The sequence below is a fragment of the Leptinotarsa decemlineata genome, unplaced genomic scaffold, assembly GCF_025532065.1.
Source record: "Leptinotarsa decemlineata unplaced genomic scaffold, Ldec_3_MD MMD2_P_RNA_scaffold_14, whole genome shotgun sequence".
NCBI lineage: Eukaryota > Metazoa > Arthropoda > Insecta > Coleoptera > Chrysomelidae > Leptinotarsa > Leptinotarsa decemlineata.
Window position 1 is genome coordinate 3026166 of NW_027412528.1, and position 22325 is coordinate 3048490.

Sequence of the window (22325 nt, forward strand, 5' to 3'; positions counted from 1 at the left end):
AGGTCTATCTCTGAGCAACCAAATAAAATATAAGAAATCGCTGAAAACAACTTTCATAATACAAAGGGAGAAACAAATGATGTGATGACTAACTTGTTTTTTCTCTCACACCCTTGCCCCCAGCCACCACAACTTCATATTTTTGAAAGGCAACCACCTACTTGTGATACATTATCTGAAAGCTCTTAAGATATGCTCTTCAATGGTACTCTTCAAAGCTACATTCGATGCAGTAAGTTTTGGTTCATCAAATAAAAGAATTCATTCAGAATAAATTTTATTTTCTATTATTAATTTAGTAAATTTTCAAAAACATGATTTTTACCATCGTAGCATTAATATTAAGACTTGAATATTTTACGCCTCTTCTTTTTTTTTATTCGTCTCGATAATAGATAGGGATAGATAGGGAAGGAGAGTGGCACCTTGTTTTAGAGGTCTTTCGAATACCTTTACTACTCTGTCAACAGAAAATTTTTGTGACGATTAGTTTTCGAGATAATTTGAAGTTTTAAAGGTATTTGCATTGAGTTCAACTCTTTTTAAAATAAATCAAATTGTTTTTAAGGTGCAAGTTACGTTCAGAACTCTCATAAAAAAAATAAATTTTTGCTTTTTATGACAACCTGCTAATACGTGTCCATTTGATGTCGAATTATTTGTTTATTACGAGGAGATTTCTCCGGGGGATGGGGTTGGTTACCACCATTACATTTTAGGTAAATTGAGTGGCACCTACTTATGAAGGTTGAATTGCCTCTTCAAGAAGTTGTTAATAAGAATCACCGGTTGAATTTCCATCAATGAAAAATGAACCTATAATATGATTGCCTAATATTCCGGCCCAGATATTCAACTTTTGGGGATGTTGGGTATGTATTTCTGCGTATTGTCTTGGGTTTTCATCCGACCAATAACGGCAATTGTAACGGTTCACGCAACCATTTGAATAAAATGAGCTTTCGTCCGAATAGCAGATGTTATAAAGCAGTTCGGGATTTTGCATTAATATTTCACTCATGCCCTCACAAAACTCCTGTCTTCGGTCAAAATCATCCTCATTGAGTTCACGAACAAGTTTAATTTTGTAAGGATGGTATTTGTGGTTTTTAAGGATTCTCCATGCGATCATATGGCTTATTCCTGCCATTGCGGATAAACCTCTGGTACTTAACCTGGGATTGGCGATGACTTGACCAAACACTACAATCGCATTATCGTCATTCACTACCCTTCTCTGAACATCACTTTTTTCATTTAAAACCGAACCTGTCTCCCTGAATTTTGTGACCAAATCCAGAACGTGATTTCTGCTTAGGTGTTTACCAGGTTTTTGCTCGTTAAATAAAATTGATGTTTTATTAGCATTTTGGTCGTTGCCAAAAAATGAAGCAATAACTGAAACCCTTTCGGCAGTAGTGAAAGAAATGTTTAAACAAATAACAATACACGACCCGTTTCAACAAAACAATCGAACGTTGTTATTTAACAAAAAATTGATAAGAAGAACTGCTTAAAATTTTTTTTATTTAGGCATACAAGTTACCGAGTGGTCTGTCTAATGTATTATCAACATGGCAATTTTAACTTCAAATTATCTCGAAAACTAATCGTTACAAAAATTTTCTTTTGACAGAGTTGTGAAGGTATTCGAAAGACCTTTAAAACAAGGTGCCACTCGACCTACTTTCCCCATCTAAATAAAGGTCGTCGGACGCACCTCTCTGAGGGGGTGCGTACTACAAAAAATCTGATTAGTCTGAAAGGTGTCCCCCTTCAATTAGAAATCGACGTGTTCGAGCTTTTTTGAAAATCTTACTTTTTATATTCAAAAACGGCTCTGTTAGGTTTTCGTTGTTACACACTGTATATAGAAGAAAATGTAAATGGCGAAATGTATGATCACATGCTAGAAAGATCTATCGAACCTCGGATAGTTCATGAATTAGAGAATCACAGAGACATACACGGCAATTTATCTTTGAAAGAAAATGTATTACATTTTCAACAGAATGGGGAACCTTATTATTTTGTAGTTCCAGTTATTCAATGGTTAGATAATAATTATGCTGATCAATGTATTGGAAGAAGAGATTCTACTGAATGGCCTCTCACATCCCTGGACCTATCTCCTCTAGATTTTTTCCTCTGGGCCACTTACTTAAAATAGGTTGTTTTAAAGACGACGCAATCTGATTCAATAAAGCCACTGAAGGAAAGAATAATCCAAGAATGCTGAGCTATTTTCAGAGAAACATTTGCCAATGTTTCGGAATGACTTTCGGAAATGAAAATTGCGAAAGTTATAAACAATTTAGTGAAAAATAAAAAATGGGTCCAGTTTTTTGGAAATATCTCAAAAACTAATTGGAATTTTCAAAATCGAAAAAAAAAAATTCGAAAAGAGGAAGAAATTTCCTATCGAAAAGTCCTGACTACCGGAACTGTAGGACAAATATTTATAATTTTCCCGGAGCTCTGAAATAGAGCTCTAAATCGGGTGTTTAGCCGCGTGTAGGCCGTGCGTGTTTAGGTTAATTTTACAAAAAAAAATTTATAGCATATAAAATATATAAATTGAGGAATGAAAAAATTCAGTCATATACTCAAAAGATAAATTAACAGTAATCTGTCAGTAAAAAATTTTTAATGCAATTATTAGATTTATTATGCTATTGTTAATTAACAATTTTTTATCACTCGATTATCATTATTGCAAGTGTGATATTTTTCAAACTAAAAGTGTGGAATTTTTTTCCTTCCATAGAGTTATGATTATAACGGTTAGGAATTGATTTACTTCCAAAATATTGAAAAATTATTATTTTTCAGTTATTTATTAACCATTTACTGCATTTTTGTATTAAAAAGTTCATTAAATAATCGAAGAACAATTTTTTTTTTGATTATTATTATTAGTATATTTTTTTTCAAATCAGAAGCTACATAAAAATATTTTTTTCATCACCTATTGTTTAAAAATTTGTTATAAACAAATGCGTTTATAACATATTTGAATTTATTTTGGATCCTAATCTTTAATAAAAATTATGATTAAAAAAAAATAGCGTTTCTTGAAAAATTGTGTGCAATGCAAAAAACCGCATTTGTTAATTTACAATTTTTTTACCACTAATTGTCAATATTTCAAAAAAAAATTTGTAAAAAATTAGAATAATTCGAATGAATAATTTTATAAAAAAAATCAAACTTCAGCTGAATATATTCTTTTATTAATGGAGAAAAAATGAGTCTAGCGATTTTTCATTGTATCTCCATTAGTTTAATGAATATAATAATTTAAATGATGAAAAAATAGATTGATTATAGAGCGCCAAAATTTATAAAATTCGATAAAAAATTAAAAAAATTAAAAAAAAATACAGGGTTGTTTTTCATTCATTAATTGCAACAAGAACAAAAATGAAATGAAAAAATTCATTTGTTTATTACAAATTGTTTATTTATAAAACAATGAAAAATTTTAAAAATTTTAATTTTTTTTTGTTCCAAATAATTGAAAACATTTAAAAACATTTAAAAAAAAATTGTCAACTAGTGGTGAAAATAAAAATATTAACAATAGCGTAATAAATCGAATAATTGCAATAAACATTTTCACCGACAGATTATTGTTAATTTAGCATTTGAGTATCTGCCTGAATTCTTTCATTCCTTGATTTATAAATTTTATATGCCAAATTTTTTTTTTGTAAAAACGGCCCAAACAGGCACGGTTCACGGCGGCCAAACATCCGATTACGATCTCATTTTCAGGGCTTCGGGAAAATTATAAATATTGGTCATACAGTTCCGGGAGTTAAGACTTTATTATAGAAAATTTCTTCCTATTTTCGAATTTGAAAATCTCAATTAGTTTTGAAATAACTAAACCCGTTTTTTATTTTTCACTAAATTGTTTATAACTTTTGCTATTTTCATTTCCGAAAGTTGTCCGTTCCCAAAAACTTTCTAGACGCTATTCCGAATCGAATGACACCTCAACCATAATTTTCGGAGACTGCTGAAGAAGAAAAAAGCACTTCTTGATCAGACTAGTCAAGTTCGAACATAGCTGAACAATCTTACAACAGCTACAGATTGGGGATGAGAAAAAATTGAGACTCTCTTTTTGTCCATGAAAACACCAGAATCATTGGCAGGTTTAGAATTACTGAAACTAGTTCATTGTAGTTGCATAGTAGGTATCTAACTGCAGTAAAACTTAAAGCAGTAGAAAAACAGTGATGAGTGCATCCGATGTTGTTGGGATGATGACAATTTCAACTTCGAGTACGGCATGATTGTTGATCAACAAAATATTAACCATCCAGTATATCGAAAACTGATTCAGGCATTCTACGTATCAAACTCAGATACTAACTCTGACGGTTAAGAATGCGTTAATAATAAATTGTTTTGGTAATAAATGATAAAATTAATTATGAAAAATGTTTCTGTCAATTTGTAGAGAAATGTCAATTATGATTTTCAAAATAGAAAACATTCTCCGAATAATCATTTGAACATTCGAGATATATAAAAAAACGTTCATAAACAATTAAAAATCGTATTTTTTTCTGAATATCATATTATGAAGATAAAAATTTTTTGAATTCCCATACGGTCATACACAATTTATAAACAAATTGCGCTAAAACAGTTTGTTCAACTTACCGAATGTCTTTATTTGATACAGAAACAGGATATAATGATAAATATATAGAAAAATTAAAACAATATGTTATGTTACTAAAAAAAATCATAATGAACAAAATATAATGTTTTTGAACTTTTATAATGTGATCTTGTGGAGCACATTGATAAAAAGAGATTCACGTTCATTACAAGACCAAACACGACTATGATACGATATTTCATCATGGAATCCTAGTGCCTATCTTCCGGCTCCATCATCAGATCAGCTCCAGAGTACCTACCATATTGTCATCAAAATCACATAAAACTGCCAATTTTCATAACGCTACGATCTTTAAAAGATGGTTAAATTAGTTTTCTTAGATTTGACTACATAGTTACATACATACATACAGGTCGACCTAATAAAAGCGTATTAAAAACGAAAAACTCTAGAAAAAATTAAAAAATATTTAGGTCAGTCCTTAAAGAAATATTGAAAAATGCATGACTCGAAAAATCGTATACCATACACGGAAATGAATCTTGACAGGTCTTGATGCCTTCTAGATGGCTATCCTGTGTAGTGTGTATCAGCCAAATGGAATAAATATGACACTGAGTAAATATGACTGTGCTCAACAAAACACTCAGGCACGTCCAATTTTCAACAACCAAATTTTTCAATGCTCAATAACTCAGTTAACGGGAACAACAACTCGACCACGAACTCGGGCTTTGCAACCGTTACCACATCGCCTCTGATAATGTATACCGCAGTAGTAGACGAAACGTCAGGCATAAAAACCTGCAAACCACGCAAACGCTGAAAACAGATTTTACACTGTCATCTACGGCCGTGAATATTTACATTCTTTGGTAATTCATATTATTTATCCTATCGTCTGTCATTTTGGCGTCTTCAACTAGTTTGAATACTTTGAATTCTTGCTGTTTTCTAATGGAAATATACAATGAAATTTTTGTAATTAAAGTTGAACTTTCAATAATCACACCATGCATGTGTCGGTTTCACTTCTCCTATCATTATATTCGGCTCGCTTAAATATCATACAGTGTTAAAATGGAAATATGCCAACCAAGACAAAAATTATCGAATGATATTGAAAATTTCGTTATGGAATAAACTTTTCATGATCAGTCAATATCACTTGGTACCTATGTAAAAATGAAATACATACCGGCTACCTGAAATCCATACGCAATTTGTCGTTGGCACAACGCTTGTTGAAAAACAGATGTGAAGAAATTAAAACCCACTTGCTGCCTACATTTAATGCGGTAAATATTGGCAACGTTGTAAGGATTCCCAATAATCTATTTCATGTATGAAAATATACTTATTGGACTCCCTATTATCAATCAGATGTCTGATGATGGTGTATACTGAGGAGTTCTTATGAATGTTTGACGGACGGACGCTCTACTATCGAATCAATAGTGAACTCAATTTTTTTATGGTGGTAAAAATGTCATGCCAGCCTACAGAAATCAGTTTTCTAGTACTTACCATGAAATATATTCGGTAAATTCTTCAAATTATGATGGACGCCCTATCAGCGCATTCAATGTATGGATGCCATATTGATATCGGGATGTATATATATATATATATGTAATAATATGTATATATATATATATATATATATATATATATATACATATATATATATATATATATACATATATATATATATGAAATCTAGAAAGGTTAATGGCAGTCAAGCTGCTGGAAAGTAATTCCATGAAAATCATGGGTGTCACACCAATAGGTGGTTCCACTTATGTTTCGCTTGCGTTCACGCAGCTATTTTTATCAAGTACTTTCTTGGTTTTTCTCATTTTGTCTTCAATCGAGGACCGCCTGCCCGGTACTGACGATGCCCAATAGGCTGAAACAGCTGTCTACCGGTGGCTCTTAAATTGAAATCAGTATGGGAGTGATCAAAAAGTACTTATCTATTATATATATATATATATATATATATATATATATATATATATATATATATATATATATATATATTCCTATACTTACTAAAATAGTTCATGAAATCAGTATTATCGATATTTCCATGTTTTCGAATTTGATGCAGTTCTCGCATATTTTTTGCAAATACTTTTATACCTTTTGTAATCCACGGTTTTTTGGTTTTGTTTTTTAAATTTCGAATGGGAAATGCACAATTGAAATTCACAGATAGTAATTAATGGAATTCACACAGGGGGTTCTCAAAATGTAGGACGTTATTCCAGTCAGACTCTTTACAAAGTTGGGCAAACTTATTATAGTTGTGTTTACTGAAAAGTCTTCCTTGTAGTAAATACTTTTTGTTGATATTTCTCTCGAATGATAAATTACATAAAATGGCTTCATGGTCCGATAAACCAGAATTTACAACCATACATTCAACGGCATTAATATTTGTACATAAATAATCAATGATCGTGGAAGAGGAATTAGAGATTCTTGTAGGAGGGTCTACGTGCATATAAAGGTTAAACTATGTCAATAAGTTAAGCAATAACTTAATATTTGTAGATGTTGTATCAGAAAAGTTTATATTAAAATCACCTGTGAGAAGTAAGGATGCATATAAGGACAGCTGATCTCGAAGAACCTCCAATCCCTTCAAAAAATTTGTCACATCAGATGTAGGGGGTCTGTATACACATATTACAAAAAGATTTAATTCGGCGAATCTTATGATTGAGAATTCAAACTCTCTTTCCATAATTAAATGATCCAATTCGTCAACCTTGAAGAAATTAGAACTTAGATAATCTTTAACTAAAGCAAGGGTGCCTCCACCAATTGAGTTAAAGCCACAATATTTTGAAGCTATACTGAGGTAGAAATATTGGTTCTTCCGGTTTCAACCAATGTTCAGTTAAAAGAATTATATCGGGATATTCATTTTCAGCTAACAATAATAATAGTTCATCAGTCTTCTGTCTTAATAATTGAATGTTCAAGGACAATACTCTGATCCTCGTTTCCTTGCTGCACCTAAAAAAGAAGGTTCCTCAGAAGTTCTTGCAGACCTCATTTCTTGTACTGTTGACATTGTGGAAGGACGAAACTGATATGGTGCCACGTTTTCGCATGCGAATCCTTCTACTGAGGATGACATTGGTTCGATTTTATTTAACCCAAAATAGTTTTCCATATGAGCTTTGATTGCTTTCGATAGGAAGTACGTACCTTTATTATTGAGACTTGTTTCATAGCCCCTTCGGATGAAGTTTGATTTTCGGAGAATATTGTTGCATTCAAGGAAATGTCTTTGGAGATTGTCTTGGTGCAGTGCTTTAAATAAGGCTAGATTGTTTTAATAGACACATTCATTCAAGTAGCTGTTGAGTTTGTAATTATATGGCTCTGAAATTATGATGGTGTTGATGTTTTTTAGATTATTGAGTAAATTGTTTTTGATGTTGTGAGTTAACATTTTGGGCCATAAGATTACCAAATCACATTTTGTAAAATGTTTTGTGTTTTTTATAGCTGTTTCAACCAGTGCTGCGTCAGGTGCATTGGGCTTTAATATTGCCTATTCAGAGCAATTGCTAGGTTTCTACCATAGTATTCTGATACAATTAGTAATTTTCCATTATCTGATTTAACATCATCATTATGAAGGTGAAGGTGATTTATATTAACCTGATTATTTTTTTTATTGTTGATAAAATTTTCCATTTTTCCATTAGAGATGTAATTATTTTCACCCATCATGCTACTCATCCCGAAAAATTCACTCGCCATCCTCGTTGATTTGCTACTGAAATTTGAATTGTCTTCACACCGTTTTTTTACAGGTTCGATAGAGACCGTTGAGCTTGAGGTTTTCACTATATTTTGTAGTTTATATTTCTTTTTTTTAATTCAGTAATTTTCCTAAGATTGGCTTCTCTTTCTTCTGAAAGACACTCAATGGAGATCATCATATTATTTTTGATCTGAGAGAATTCTTCAATTTCCAGTTGGAATCCAGCTATTTGTTTCGTCATTTTATCCAAGTTTTCTTGAAATCTTCTATTTTCCCGTTCAAAAAGCAGCTTTTTATTCTTCAATTCAGCTAGGATACAGTCTTTTTCCCTCAGTTTCTTTATTAGATCCTCTTCTACACTTATTGCTTTGTCATGAAAATCTGAAGAAGCTCGTTTTAATTCCTGAATATGATTTTCTTTTTCTTTATTATCATTTTTTATTTTGTTCAGCTATTCAGATAAACTGTTAATACTTTTCTCCGACTCTAATTCCATTATCTCAATTATAGCATCTCTTTCCTCTACCTGCCTTTTTAAATTTTGGATAGCTTCCTCCATAGTACTAACCCGTTCTTCCTCTGTATGCTTCTTTTTGGCACATTCTTTTGAGCAAAGTAATTTCGAACCTTCGATTAATGTATACTTTTTCATCCGGTCGATACAGCTTGCGTGGAACATATTGAAGTACTGGATAAAGCAGACATTTTGACACTCTTCGTTCTTGCAGCATTTGAAGTTTGATGTTATTGAGAACTAGTCCTTATCCTCTTAATACCGAAAACGTCAATGTTTAACTTTGCCTATAGGCACTGTACAAAGTCTTTCTTACAGCACTTGAATTTACGCTCCAGTTGTGTTTAAAATGACTTTAAAGTCAATATATATATATATATATATATATATATATATATATATATATATATATATATATATATATATATATATATATATATATATATATATATACCACCCTGTAGATTTCTATGGGTTGAACAAAGCCTGCAAAAACGGTAACTAATCTTTTATCAAGTTTTTTACAAACTGTAAGTTTTCGGCTAAAATGAATAATCTGAAAGTGTCGAGTTTGTACATTCTATGCAGTTCTTGCTCAGCAATTAAACTGGAAATATTGTGCTTTAACATGGAACGCCATCACTTACCATTGGCTGAGATGAATAGAGCTGTAGGGCTTCTTCAAGGTGGCATGCGACAAAATGATGTAGCTCTTCGTTTGGGGGTCTCCCAAAGTGTTATCAGTCGATTGTGGCGGCGTCTCCGTGAAACTGGTAGTCCAGCCGAACAACATCCAGGGCGAGGACGCGCTACAACTGCAGTTCAAGACCGATTTTTGGTCTTAACCGCAAGAAGACAACCGACAATCACAGCACCTGAGTTGGTTAACGTGTTGCAGCAGATGCACCAGGTAACCATTGGTCGTGATACTGTCAGAAATCGACTGCATGAAGCAGATCTCCACAACAGAAGGCCACTTAGATGTCCACCTTTGTTGAGAGGCAATCGCGGTAGAAGATTAGAGTGGTGTCAAGAACATTAAAACTGGGATGCAAATGATTGGGCCACAGTTTTGTTTACAGACGAATCCAGATTTGGATTTCATCCAGATTCTCGTCGAGTAAGACTGTGGAGACGACCTGGAAATAATGAACGTTTGAGACACGTCCAGGAAGTCCACACATACAGAGGTGGTACAGTAATGCTATGGGGCGGAATCATGATCGGCAGCAGAACCTATCTCGTTTTTCCAAATCGCTCTCTCACAGCTCGACACCATTCTTCTACCTATCGTCCGTCCGTTTGCTGGTGCTGTTGGTGAAAACTTCCACCTAATGCACGATAATGCTCGTCCACATGTCGCGCGTCTAGTGACTGACTGGCTCACCAACGAAGGAGTTGATGTATTGCCATGGCCAGCACAATCACCGGACCTGAATCCCATCGAGCATGTGTGGGACATGCTTCAACAAAGAATTACTCCGCATATGGGGAACATTCACACAACGTTTCAATTGAGAGAGCTTTTAATCGCTGAATGGGCAAATGTACCTCAACAAGACATTGACAATCTCATTTTGTCGATGCACGATAGATGTAGGGCCGTAATAAACCAGCGTGGAGGCCATACTTTGTACTGATTCCATTTTTTTTTTGTATTATGATTTTTTTTCGGGGTGCCAAAGAGCCATTTTTTTTTAGTTTGGCTTATATGCGCACTCAGTATTTTTGACCATTTAATAAATTTTGTTGTAAGTTACATTCGTTTAATAATCACCCGTCAACTTTTTTTCCCTAAAGCGATCTAAAAAAAAATTATTGCCATTTTTAAAAATATCCCTAGACTTTTCCGATGTGTGTGTATATATATTGCAGCATAAGGCATGTAATTGAGTATGGATAAAAGTATTTCCATTCCGAATGGATATATTCCAGCAGATCTGAAGGGGTGAAAGAAAATAAAATATTACCGGTGGTGTGATAAATTTCGTGAAGACCACTTGGTCGTTTTTTTTTGGACGGATCATCGACAAAAATTCAATGGGTCAGCTCTCTGGAAAGAATTTCGTGGAATGTTCTGCTGGTAAATCAGAAATACTTTTACAACACTTTCTCCAGGATTCCCATTTGGCCTTTCTGATTTCTTTGTGGCAAGTCGTGGGAGTAATTTTTTAAAGCTCCCATTCACCTCACTCTTCAGTAAGTAAGGTTGATTAATTCGTACTTGGAATTTGTTTCCAAGGACGTATGAAGGGGCCTTAGAATGTTGTAATTTTGCCTGTAAACACTTGAATGCAACAAATTGTCACTGACTTCACCTACCATCCCCCATTGAAGAGTGAGTTGGTTCATATGGTGAAGACACCTTTCGTTGTTGAGGGGCCACTTGGATCCTTTCACGAATTCAGTTTTGGTTTTCGTAGAGCCAAGTCTGTTTTTTCTAGGTTTTCTGACGCGATGTTACCAGTTTTTGTCTCCTGAGAACCACATGGTATCCCAGCCTTAAGATGGGTACGTGCCTGTTTCAGGGCGGAATAAAACCTGCCCAAAACCAAAATGTGGCCATCTTCTCCAGCACGGCCATGATGAATCACCATCGACAGGTCAATGTTTGACCAGCGCCTGCAATTTCCTTGTGAAATAATTCACTCCAAGGCTGACAGACCTTGGTTCATTTTCCTCAATCAAGTTAGGACAGTCTGTGACTGCGACTGCCATGGTATGCCACGTACCTGCTCATTGTTTTTTTTTGTCATTAATTTCAGATTGCCTGAATATCTTGTTGAATGGTTTTGTTGATCTACATTGATTTTGAAACTCAAATTTGGATTTTTGAGCTTATTTCCAACCAAACGAATGAATACACATAATTTGAATTTATGTAAGGACGACATCCAATAGTTTTTTTTTATACACTACACTGTTTGGAACCTTTGGTGTAGTAATTAATATTACTGGATTTCTCCCAACACCAAACCGTTATTTTTTAAACCTCGACACGCGTTTCAATCACCAAGTGATCATCTTCAAGAGGAAGATTAAACTTCCTTGAAAATGATCATGTGTCGAGGTATTCAAAAATAACGGTTTGGTGTTTGATAGAACTTCAGTAATATTCATGGTTTATACAAGTTGATTTTAGGCGCCTTCTAGTTTAATTTGAATATACACTTATCATTTATTTTAAGAATAAATGTGCTCACATTTATACTTTGTTCATTTCGATATCTTTTTTTTTTTAAGTAATTTACACATTCAGATCAAGAGAATGGGTGATGACATTTCAACTTTCTCAAAAATGACTTACCGATTCGGGAGTGGAAAGCTTCACTTAACATTTAGTGTTTGATTTATTTCAAGCAGTTGATAAACAAAAAAAAATATGTCAATTTAAGGAATCATGTCGAACAATTATAGAAAAAATTATAAAAATTCTGTTCATATGATTTGGCATTCAAAAACTCATGAATCAAAAGTATTTTCTAATTACAAAAATAAATCTTTTCATTTTAGATTTTGGGGCTTGAAATATCTTCTGGTCATCGGTGGAATCATTGGATCCTTTTTTATTCCAGAAGGTTCATTTGGTCCGACTTGGATGTATTTTGGAATGGTAGGTGGCTTTGCATTCATCTTGATACAACTGATTTTGATTGTGGACTTTGCTCATTCATGGGCCGAGGCTTGGGTTGGAAACTATGAAGAAACAGAATCAAAAGGATGGTATTTTGCCCTCATTGGTATGACTGTACTCAACTATGCTTTGAGTATCACAGGAATTGTTCTTCTCTATGTGTTCTTCACTAAGGTAAGTTGTGTTCTTCACTAAGGTAAGTTAATGTCAACCTATAAGTAACTTATGCCTGGCAATAAAATTTTAAATGCAAAAAATGCATAATTATTTGAATACCCGAAATACTAATTCACAAACAGACTATCCACAACAGAGAAATCTGTTGAATATGTGTGTATTCAATTCATTTGATTGAATAACAACATAATTCAATCTGAAGAGTAACTTCAAACATTGTATTACGAAAAACAGACAGTCAGAAATGTTCATTAATTTAGAATCAGAATTCGTAAAGGAATATATTGAACAAAGATAAAGTTTTTGAATCTTGGGATGAAAGTAATAAAGAAACCACATTTTTGTTTCTGACACTTTTTCATATTTTCATCTCCATATATGAAGATAAACAAGTGTGCATTAGCTTCAAAACATCAAAACTTTATTTCAATTTTATGTATAATAAAACTTGTTTTTGTAACATTTTCCTATTTTTGATTTTGTTGCTACTTAACTTACGTTTGCAAGATTTTAATGATATGAGTGATTTTATGTCTAGTAAATTACCTTCTGTTTACACTTTTCTTCAATTTTTGAAAATAGAGCGCTGTTATATTCTATTGTAAACACTAAAACTGTAAAGACAATGTGGATCGGCAATATCAGAATATTGAATGTGAGGTCTTTTATTTTTGTGGAAACCAATTTTATAATTGTGTTTTTTATATATAATTTTGTGCAAGAGTCTCTTAAGCGAAATGATAATTATACTCAAATGCGATGGTGTTAACGCTGGAAGAGATGTCGATTTTCATTTTTTTTTCTTTCTGTCATTGATTGAAAACAGATACCACCTTATCAGATTCACAGATTAAGCCATTCATTTGTTTCATGTCGTTTTATGTAGGTGTTGTCTCGAAAATTTGGTTGTTGCTATGTTTTTTTTTAATGTATCTAATATGTCTAGTGGTTTTTAAAATAGAAATATTAACACGAAGAAACTAGTTTTCGGTGAGTAATTTAATTAAAAACTCATTATTTCTTGTAAAATTCGAACGATAATAATCGTATAAGTTTTGTGGGAGATATGTTTATGAAAATTCATTGTTACAGAGTCCTGAAAAATGATTTAATTTAATTAGAAACGTTGCCAAAAAAACTATTGTTTTTTTTAATTGATTCTGTTACCCAACCAACCTTTCTTCAGAAAAATTAGTGGTTCAGTAAACTAGTTAACTGATTATTTTCAATATTGATTGCGAAAAAAACAATAAAAATGCAGGGGTTTTAATTACTTTTGCCAGTTACTTTTGCTGTTACTTATTCAACTCAGACCTTTCTCTAATCGTTTTCTGACAGAAACTGGAAAAGTTCAATCAAACCAGGTTCTGCTAATGTAATTTTTTTAGTATTTTAATGTCAAATATTTTGAAAACTATGTGAGAAAAATGGTTGAAGGTTTTGTAAATATATCTAAAACTTGTTACAGAATATGAATATCGAATGAAATGAAATATAGGGTGTATAATTTAAAGTAATGAACTTCAAACTACTTTTGGTATAACTGGAAGTGTTTCGAAGTTGAAATCATTTCAGTTGAATAACTTTCAAGGTCATTCTCATAATGCCCAAGTTTTATAATTTTTTTTACTTTTAACAATAATTATAGGCACAGCTCCTGGAGAGTGGCCCTGCACATATTTAAAGAAATTATTTGGTATTTCTGGGTCATCAAATAGTATTGAGTGTTTACAGTAAAACTTAATGACTATATAAATACATAGATGTTCTATATACATGTTTTACTGTATTTTGTTTCAGTAGATAAGTTAATTATTTCTGCCATAGTATATTTCCTTCACAGTGAAGTATTTTTTCTTATTTTCATCTGTTTTACTAAAAAGAAAATTTACTCGAATCACTGTCTAGCAGATAGAGTAATTTGTAAATGTAGTCTTTTCTATCCCACAGAAATATCTACGTTCATATTCAGGTCTTTGATCCAAGTTTTTGGAGTTACACACAGTATATCAATAGCAGGGTGTTCCAAAAGAATTTCTATCCTTCCATCGTTCCTAAGAAAAAAAATCCCAATAATGTATTTATTCTAGTGTGTGTGTACAGCTGAACAGATGTGTGACTCTGAGACCATCAGTTGTTTCTAATGAAACCTTATAGATACTGGGGGTCTTCGTGTTATAGAAAGTCATGTCGCGCTAATTCGGAGCTTTACCAAAATAATGACATTATTTTTTTCTTTGCTTATTATAGAACCATTCATGTAATCAAATGATCCGAATCTGAGTCTACAGAGAAAATAGTCGTCAACTAAATGCCTATAACTAATCTAGTAACATTGGATCAAGAGTGAGAGCTTTTCAGATATCATATACTGATCTTGAACCAGAGCAAGATATCTTGTCAGTCTAACCTGAACTAAATTCTCGAGTAGCAGGAGCAGAATCTGAATCAGTAGAGAAATCAAACTCAACATAAGCTAGTTAGCAAATGCTTACGCTCAAGCCTAAGACGAAAATGTTCTGCATATCTTGACCTAATGTATGGTCATGCCCCCTTACGGGTTGAGTGCCCTGGAGTAAAAACTTCGCCCCACAAAATAAATTTTGTGAGGGAAACTCAATACACCACTCCATCCACCCCCGCTCTCCGAGCGGTCCTCAGTCCTACTGAAGGGCACTTCAGCAAGATTAACATCTGGCCGTCTTTGGTCGAAAGTCAGCCTTTAGATGCTATTACTTTACGATCTGTAAATTATTTTATCTTAGCTTTCCTAACTGAATTTTTGCATGGGTCCCCAAAAACTAACCGGAGACGAGTGTCTTTTACATCACGTATAAGTGTTGTTTGTCAATGAGTCTAAAAGAGAGATTAGTTTGAACTGGTTGAGAAATTTTTATACTTACTGGAGTCGCCCGACAGCGTCTCTCGGGGGTGGTCTTTGGTTCTGCTACGTTGGCCTCCTATGTTTGTCCCTCTCTCGGAATCTGGGGTCATCCCTGTTCAATGCTTTGTGTAAGTCGCTTAGTGCTTGGTTGTTGTGCGCTCGAATTCTGTCGAACGTGTCCTCTGCGTGTTTCCTCATGTAAGCGTCCACATAGTGTATGTTCAGGTCTAGGTCTCTGAATATGTACCTATTCGATACATATCTTGGAGCGTTTACGGCGGCTCTTACGCAGTCGTTCATAAACGACTGGATCTGTCTTCTGTATGTCGCTGCGCACTGGCCCCAGGCAGTGCAGGCATACAGGATTATCGGCAGTATTATGGTCTTTATCATTAGCAGCTTTACTTTCAGTCCCATGTTGCTTCTTCGTCCGTATGGTCATGTGCAGGTACATTTCCTTTTATATGGGAAGGTTGCCGCATCATCAAGGTGAGAATCTTGCACCTTGAACCAATATCGACCAATCAAACTGCCTTTGGACCAACCTTCCCTCTCTTGGTAGCTTTTCTGGTGGTATGCACCCACAGAAGTATTTTCTCCAGTTTTGAGTACTCCCCAGTATTTTTTTTCAATTTTTTTTATACCTGAGGTTCCTTCTTAGAATAGGAATACTCCTGAGATATTTTTTAGAGTTTAGCATATAATTTGGTTTGTTCTTCCTCGGGACTTTGTTGTATTCAATTATTTGAAAAATATTTTTTTCAACGACCTTCTTTGGGTATTTTCACCTCCCACAATTTTAAAAATATGTAAATTGTAAGGTCAATAGAAACTGATTTTCTATCACAAAAAATGTATTTGTTTAAAAAAATGTAATGCGTCAAGTACTGTTTTTATATTTATGGTATATTAATATATTGATTTTGTTTTTTAGTCTGGTGGATGTGATCTGAACAAATTCTTCATTTCCATCAATCTCATATTTTGTGTTTTGGTGAGTATAATAGCGATTTTGCCAGCCGTTCAGGAAAAGCTGCCACGTTCAGGTCTGTTACAATCTTCAGTGGTGTCTCTATATGTGATGTATCTCACGTGGTCTGCTGTTGCTAACTCTGCAAGTAAGTACACGAAACTCTTTCTTTTGAATATAAACTGCCCTTCCCACTTATAAAGCGTAAAACAACAAATTGTTCACATTTCTTATTTAGATAATAGAAACTGTAATTCGGTACAGATTTGAAAAATATTTGCATCTACAGAATAAGATTATGTTAATGATGTCAACTTTGCCCCAACATGTTTCAGTTCCAAGATTTCAAGTCACCAGGAGATATTATCAGATGGTAACGTTTACAGTAGCGGTTCAGAATCAAAATATGCTTCATTGTCATAAGAAACATTTCATGTTAACAAACTCTCTACATAAAAATAATATAATACTAAAGCAAATAACGGAAATTATTGCAAAATAATTGTAACTGTGTCATAGCTATATTCTAGATTTGTTAACCGTGGTCTGCAAGTTTTATGCCAGACCCTTTGTTTACCACTGCAATAGACATTAAAGGCAATGAGGCAACAGGGGAAGTGTTCTGGTTGTCCCCAAAGTTTGGGTCTCCAAATTCATTCCATTGGCGTTGGACGTGGCTTTATTTCTATTGATTGAATGAAATAACTGTCATACAAGAGCAGGTAGCCAGATTTTATTAATGTTGATTCCCTCTTACTTTCGGTTGTAATTGTTTCTGTGCTTCTGAATTTCAATTACTCCCTTATAAACTCTTGAATATTAACTCTGTCGAGTTCTATTGAGAACATGGGTCTCTTCAAATGTAATAACGTTGGTATCTTCTCTAAGTGCTGCTGATTTATCGGTATGCCCCAGGGGACAGTTTCTTCTTTGTTCAGAGAGCCGGGTACTTATACTTCTCTTCGAGGTTTCAATATACACCAATCTGCAACTACAAGAAATCAAGGAAAACCCCGGTGCTGCTAAAGGCCCTCTGGGGTTACTGGCTGACCTTAGACTCTCTGATGATTTTCATTTGCCTGAATATCAATTTTATGTTGTGTTCCCCTAGGACTCTCCTGAGCCAGTGCGCAACATTCTTGACATATTGCAGAAAAGCTTTTCTATTGAAGTAGCCTTTATGGGTCGTATCGGTCACTCGACATCAGCTTCGCTATTCCCATTTCCTCTGAAAGCGTTTTTCAAATGATTGTTCTTTGGGGAGACTTATCAGGCTCACAGATGCGTTGGTCTCTTTCAACTGAAGTTTTAATCACTCCCCTCTTTTGTTCTGGCTGGTGGTTGGACTTCCTTTTCAGATACTTGTCTGTGTGTGTTTGTTTTATGTACTAACCCATGTCCCATCTTCACATCTGATCACTGATACATCCAAGAAGACGACAGTTTCTTGGGTTACTCCATTATGAATTGGATTTTTGGGTTCAGGGAGTACAAAAAATATGCAAGAAATTCGTTTGGTCGCTTTTCACCGTCTGCCGTACCTTGAAGTGTCATCAACGTCACGCAGCCAACAATATGTTTTCACGATCGCTCTAAAGCACATTCTTCGAATTTCCTCACTTCAGTCATAGATGAAACGTCACGCATAAAAACCTGCAAATCACGACCAACAAACCAAGAAAATAGCTTGACACAATAAATCGACAACTAATGGATTTAATTAATAAAAACTACATCATAATCAAAATATCACTAGTTCGGACTTCCATTGTCTAATATACAGAAGTGCACAAAAGTCCGGAATAAAATTAATATCTTTTTAACCAGTATTTTAGGAAAAAAACGCTGAAACACGTGAGTTGATTTCACGTGGTACGCATTTTTTGGCAATAAAATGAAATATTTTTTTTCAACCCCTTAGCTGCAACCCAACTTTTTTTTTCAAATGCAAACCTATGTCGTGTATGGGCTCATTGAAAAGCTCGTAAAAAATGGAATCTGACTATACCCTTTTTTTACTCGTGCGGTTACCACGAAATGAGAAAAAACTCTTTTAAAACCAAAAAAGTTAGAAATACCTACTTAGTGCTTGCTATCTACGGGTGAATTAACGTTGGAAAAAACAAATAAGTGGTGATGATGTACATTGCTCAACAATTGCTAAGGATCACCAGTACCTACTTTCTAAAAGATTACAAATTTTAAGAACAGACCAACCGGACCAGGCACCACAACAAATTTTATTGACGTATGTGTAAAACTGATAACGTAATGTAGCATCAACATTCTGTGGTTTTTATTTTTTTCACACATAAAATTAGTTCAATCCCAAGCAATTGTTGACCAGTGTACCTCAAAAAGAGAAAAAGATTGTTGCATTTTTTGTACCAAAATGAATGCCCTGATAACAACTATTGTCTTGACTCAGTTTTAAAATTGTGGCATTTCTAGGTGAAATTGAAAATATGTATGTTTAGTTTATTAATGGGGTACCTTCAAAGTGTTCTTTTTTAATTTGCTAAACAAAAATGGTATTGTCAGAGAGGCAGTGTATCGAAGTCTTAATATTGTTGGGATGTGGGGATAGAATGCGGAGTCAAAGTGAGGTGTGTACTTTATTTAATGCAAAATATCTGGAAAATCACATTTCCCAGGTTACTGTGAGTAAGATCTTACACAAATTTGAAGAACATGGTACAGTGAAGGACTTGCCCAGAAGTGGCCGGCCACATGTTTTAGACGAAGATCAAAAATTGGACATTGCCGTATCTGCAGGATTATCCAATTTCACTAGTTCGGACTTCCATTGTCTACTATATAAAATGATTTGAAATCCCTGAAACAACTAAAAAAGAAGAAATAAAAATTAATAGCTGAAAATAACAATTGTATTAAGCAAAATAAACCTGAAATGAAATAATAGTGAAATAAAATACAAGTAAAATAGAACAATTCAACAAAAATAAATAAAAATAAAGAAATGAAAAAAGAAAATAAAAATAAAAAGTTGACTGATTCCAAGTCACGTTAGTTCACGACGTTTCGATTGTTAGTATCTACAATCATCTTCGGGTGATGACTGGACTGATTCCTCCGAGAAATGACTATTTATAGGTCGTTCGTTTCAGGGATTTCAAATCATTTTATATAGTAGACAATGGAAGTCCGAACTAGTGAAATTCATCATGAAACTTTGTCAATCACCTTCAAACAGGATGATCCACATTTGTCAACGATTTCATTAGCCTAAAACAATCCTGCGAATAGACGTACGATTGGGAGGTTAAACAGAAAAATACCACCCATATAAGGTATGTCTTGTCCAAGAGCTAGATGACTATGACAGGCGTTTGTAATTTTGTGAGGAAATAATGTGGCGATGTGACGAGAATATTGGGTTTCCACTCAACATACTCTTTTCGGACGAAGCTACTTTTTATTTACATGGAGTAGTTAACAGGCACAACTATCGATTCTGGAGTCAGGAAAATCCACACTGGATATGCGAAGCTCGTACGCAGCGTCCTAAGAAAGTAAATGTATGGACAGGCATCATCAACAACAGAATATTGGGGCCATACTTTTTTGAGGGAAACCTTACATCTGCACGCTACTTAGACTTTTTACACTTTGAATTAGTCCCTGCTTTAGCTGTTATGTTTCCCAATGAAGCAGATCCAGATATCACCACTGAAACACTTTGGTTCCAACAGGACGGCACTCCCCCACATTTTGGTATTAATGTCAGATAATATCTCGATGACATATTTGCAGGACGCTGGATTGGACGACGTGGTACAATTGAATGGCCGCCAAGATCCCCAGACTTAACGCCATTAGATTATTCTTATTGGATATATGAAAGACAAGGTTTATCAAAATAGGCCGGCTAATATTGAATATCTAAAAAGCAGAATTAGAGTGGAATCACATAACATACCGGCTGAGGCCATTCGAAATTCCGTAGACAAATTTTACCATCGCCTAGGAGCCTGCCAAGTAGAGGGTGGAGGCCAATTTCAGCATCTGTTACGTTAATTCGCCCGTAGATAGCACTATGTTAGTTTTTTCTAATTTCGTTGTAACCACAAAAAATAAATAAAGGGTATGGTCAAAATCCATTTTTTACGAGCTTTTCAATGAGCCCATACACGACATAGGTTTGCATTTGAAAAAAAAAGTTGGGGAAGGTTGCAGTTAAGGGATTGAAAAAAAAAATTCATTTTATTGCCAAAAAATGCGTACAACATGAAATCAACTGACGTGTTTCAGCGTTTTTGTCCTAAAATACTGGTTAAAAAGATATTAATTTTATTCCGGACTTTTGCGCACCCCTGTATAAAATGATTTGAAATCCCTGAAACAACTAAAAAAGAAGAATTAAAAAATAGCTGTAAATAACAATTATATTAAGCAATAAAAAACCTGAAATGAAATAATAGTGCATTTCAGGTTTTTTTAGTTACAGGGATTTCAAATTATTTTATATATTGGACAATGGAAGTCCGAACTAATGAAAGTCATCATGAAACATTGTCAATCACCTTCAAACAATCAAAATACTTCAATAGTGACGGCACAACTTACATTTTAATGATGAAATTGAGATGATATATAGAAGATGAAATCAAAAATATTTATTGAAAAAATTAATTCATACTGTTGATTGAAAATAAAATATAAAACTGGAACCTCAGGCGTAGAACGAATCCAAAACAAGGACTCTTCTCTGTCACCAGAACTGCAATACACTTTTCGACGCGCCTATCACCAACCAAATTGGCAAAATTTAGTTATCTCCTTGATAAATGTTATTCATTAAACAGCTGTGCTGTAGTATTAGCGCACCTACCATTTTTATAATGAAGTTCAATTATCAATATTTTTTCTGCGGAAATAGGAACAATCAAAATCTGTGATAAACTAAATATAGATAAATGGAATTCTATATACTTTCAAAGAAAGATCGATAATAACTACTTTGGTTTTTATTACCAATACCGAATTCCAAAGCAGGTAATATTCAATTGTAAACAGAGCAGAGAGGTAATTCTTGAATTGGGCTAGCTGCCCACTGAAGAATTAGTATCAAAAGTGAAAAGTTGCAATGTACATTTATTGCCAGATTTTTCAATAACTCTTTTTTTCTGGGAAACTACTGCATCGAATTTGAAAAGTGGGAGTATTGAAAAGAAAATCGATGCCTTTCAAATGAGGTATCCCATTTGATATTTAAGAGGGGTTGAAGTAACAAGGTTCATCAACCTATTCGCACCTATTATCATAGGCGCAAAATCTTTCCACTCGAAATAAAAATCGACGGGTCGGAGCAATTTTTTTTTTCTGAATGCCATTTATGAGAAATTGATACAGAAAAGATTCAGCCATTAAAGAAGAAAAAAATCCTGAAAACACAAATTGAACTCAACAAAAAACCAACAAAAATTATTCAAATGACAGGAGTTTACTGGGTATTGACGAACAAATCTTAAGAACAGGCATTACCAATATCCTCTGCTTGTCCTGATAGTTACAGTTCTCACTATGTCATACTTGTCAGGGTGGACTTCTTGTATGACAGCAGAAGAACAATGCAAAAGAGAATTATCATACTGTTGTAAATCATACCCTAAAGAAAATAACCCGGCCGCCACTGGTAGCCATAAATCAATCGTGACGTAGCTAAGAGCGCGCAAATGTACGATGTTCGCTGCTGC

At 34.0% G+C, this 22325-nt stretch overlaps 1 protein-coding gene across 8 annotated transcripts in view; it reads left to right on the forward strand.

Annotated features, from left to right (window-relative positions):
* LOC111515066 (serine incorporator TMS1) overlaps positions 1-22325 on the forward strand; it is a 275478-nt gene that overhangs the window by 227060 nt on the left and 26093 nt on the right. For all 8 annotated transcript variants that reach the window (XM_074176759.1, XM_074176769.1, XM_074176772.1 and 5 more), the window contains 2 exons: positions 12457-12751; positions 16573-16756. In XM_074176759.1, coding sequence (XP_074032860.1) covers positions 12457-12751; positions 16573-16756 — 479 coding nt within the window. The remainder of the gene's footprint in view (positions 1-12456; positions 12752-16572; positions 16757-22325) is intronic.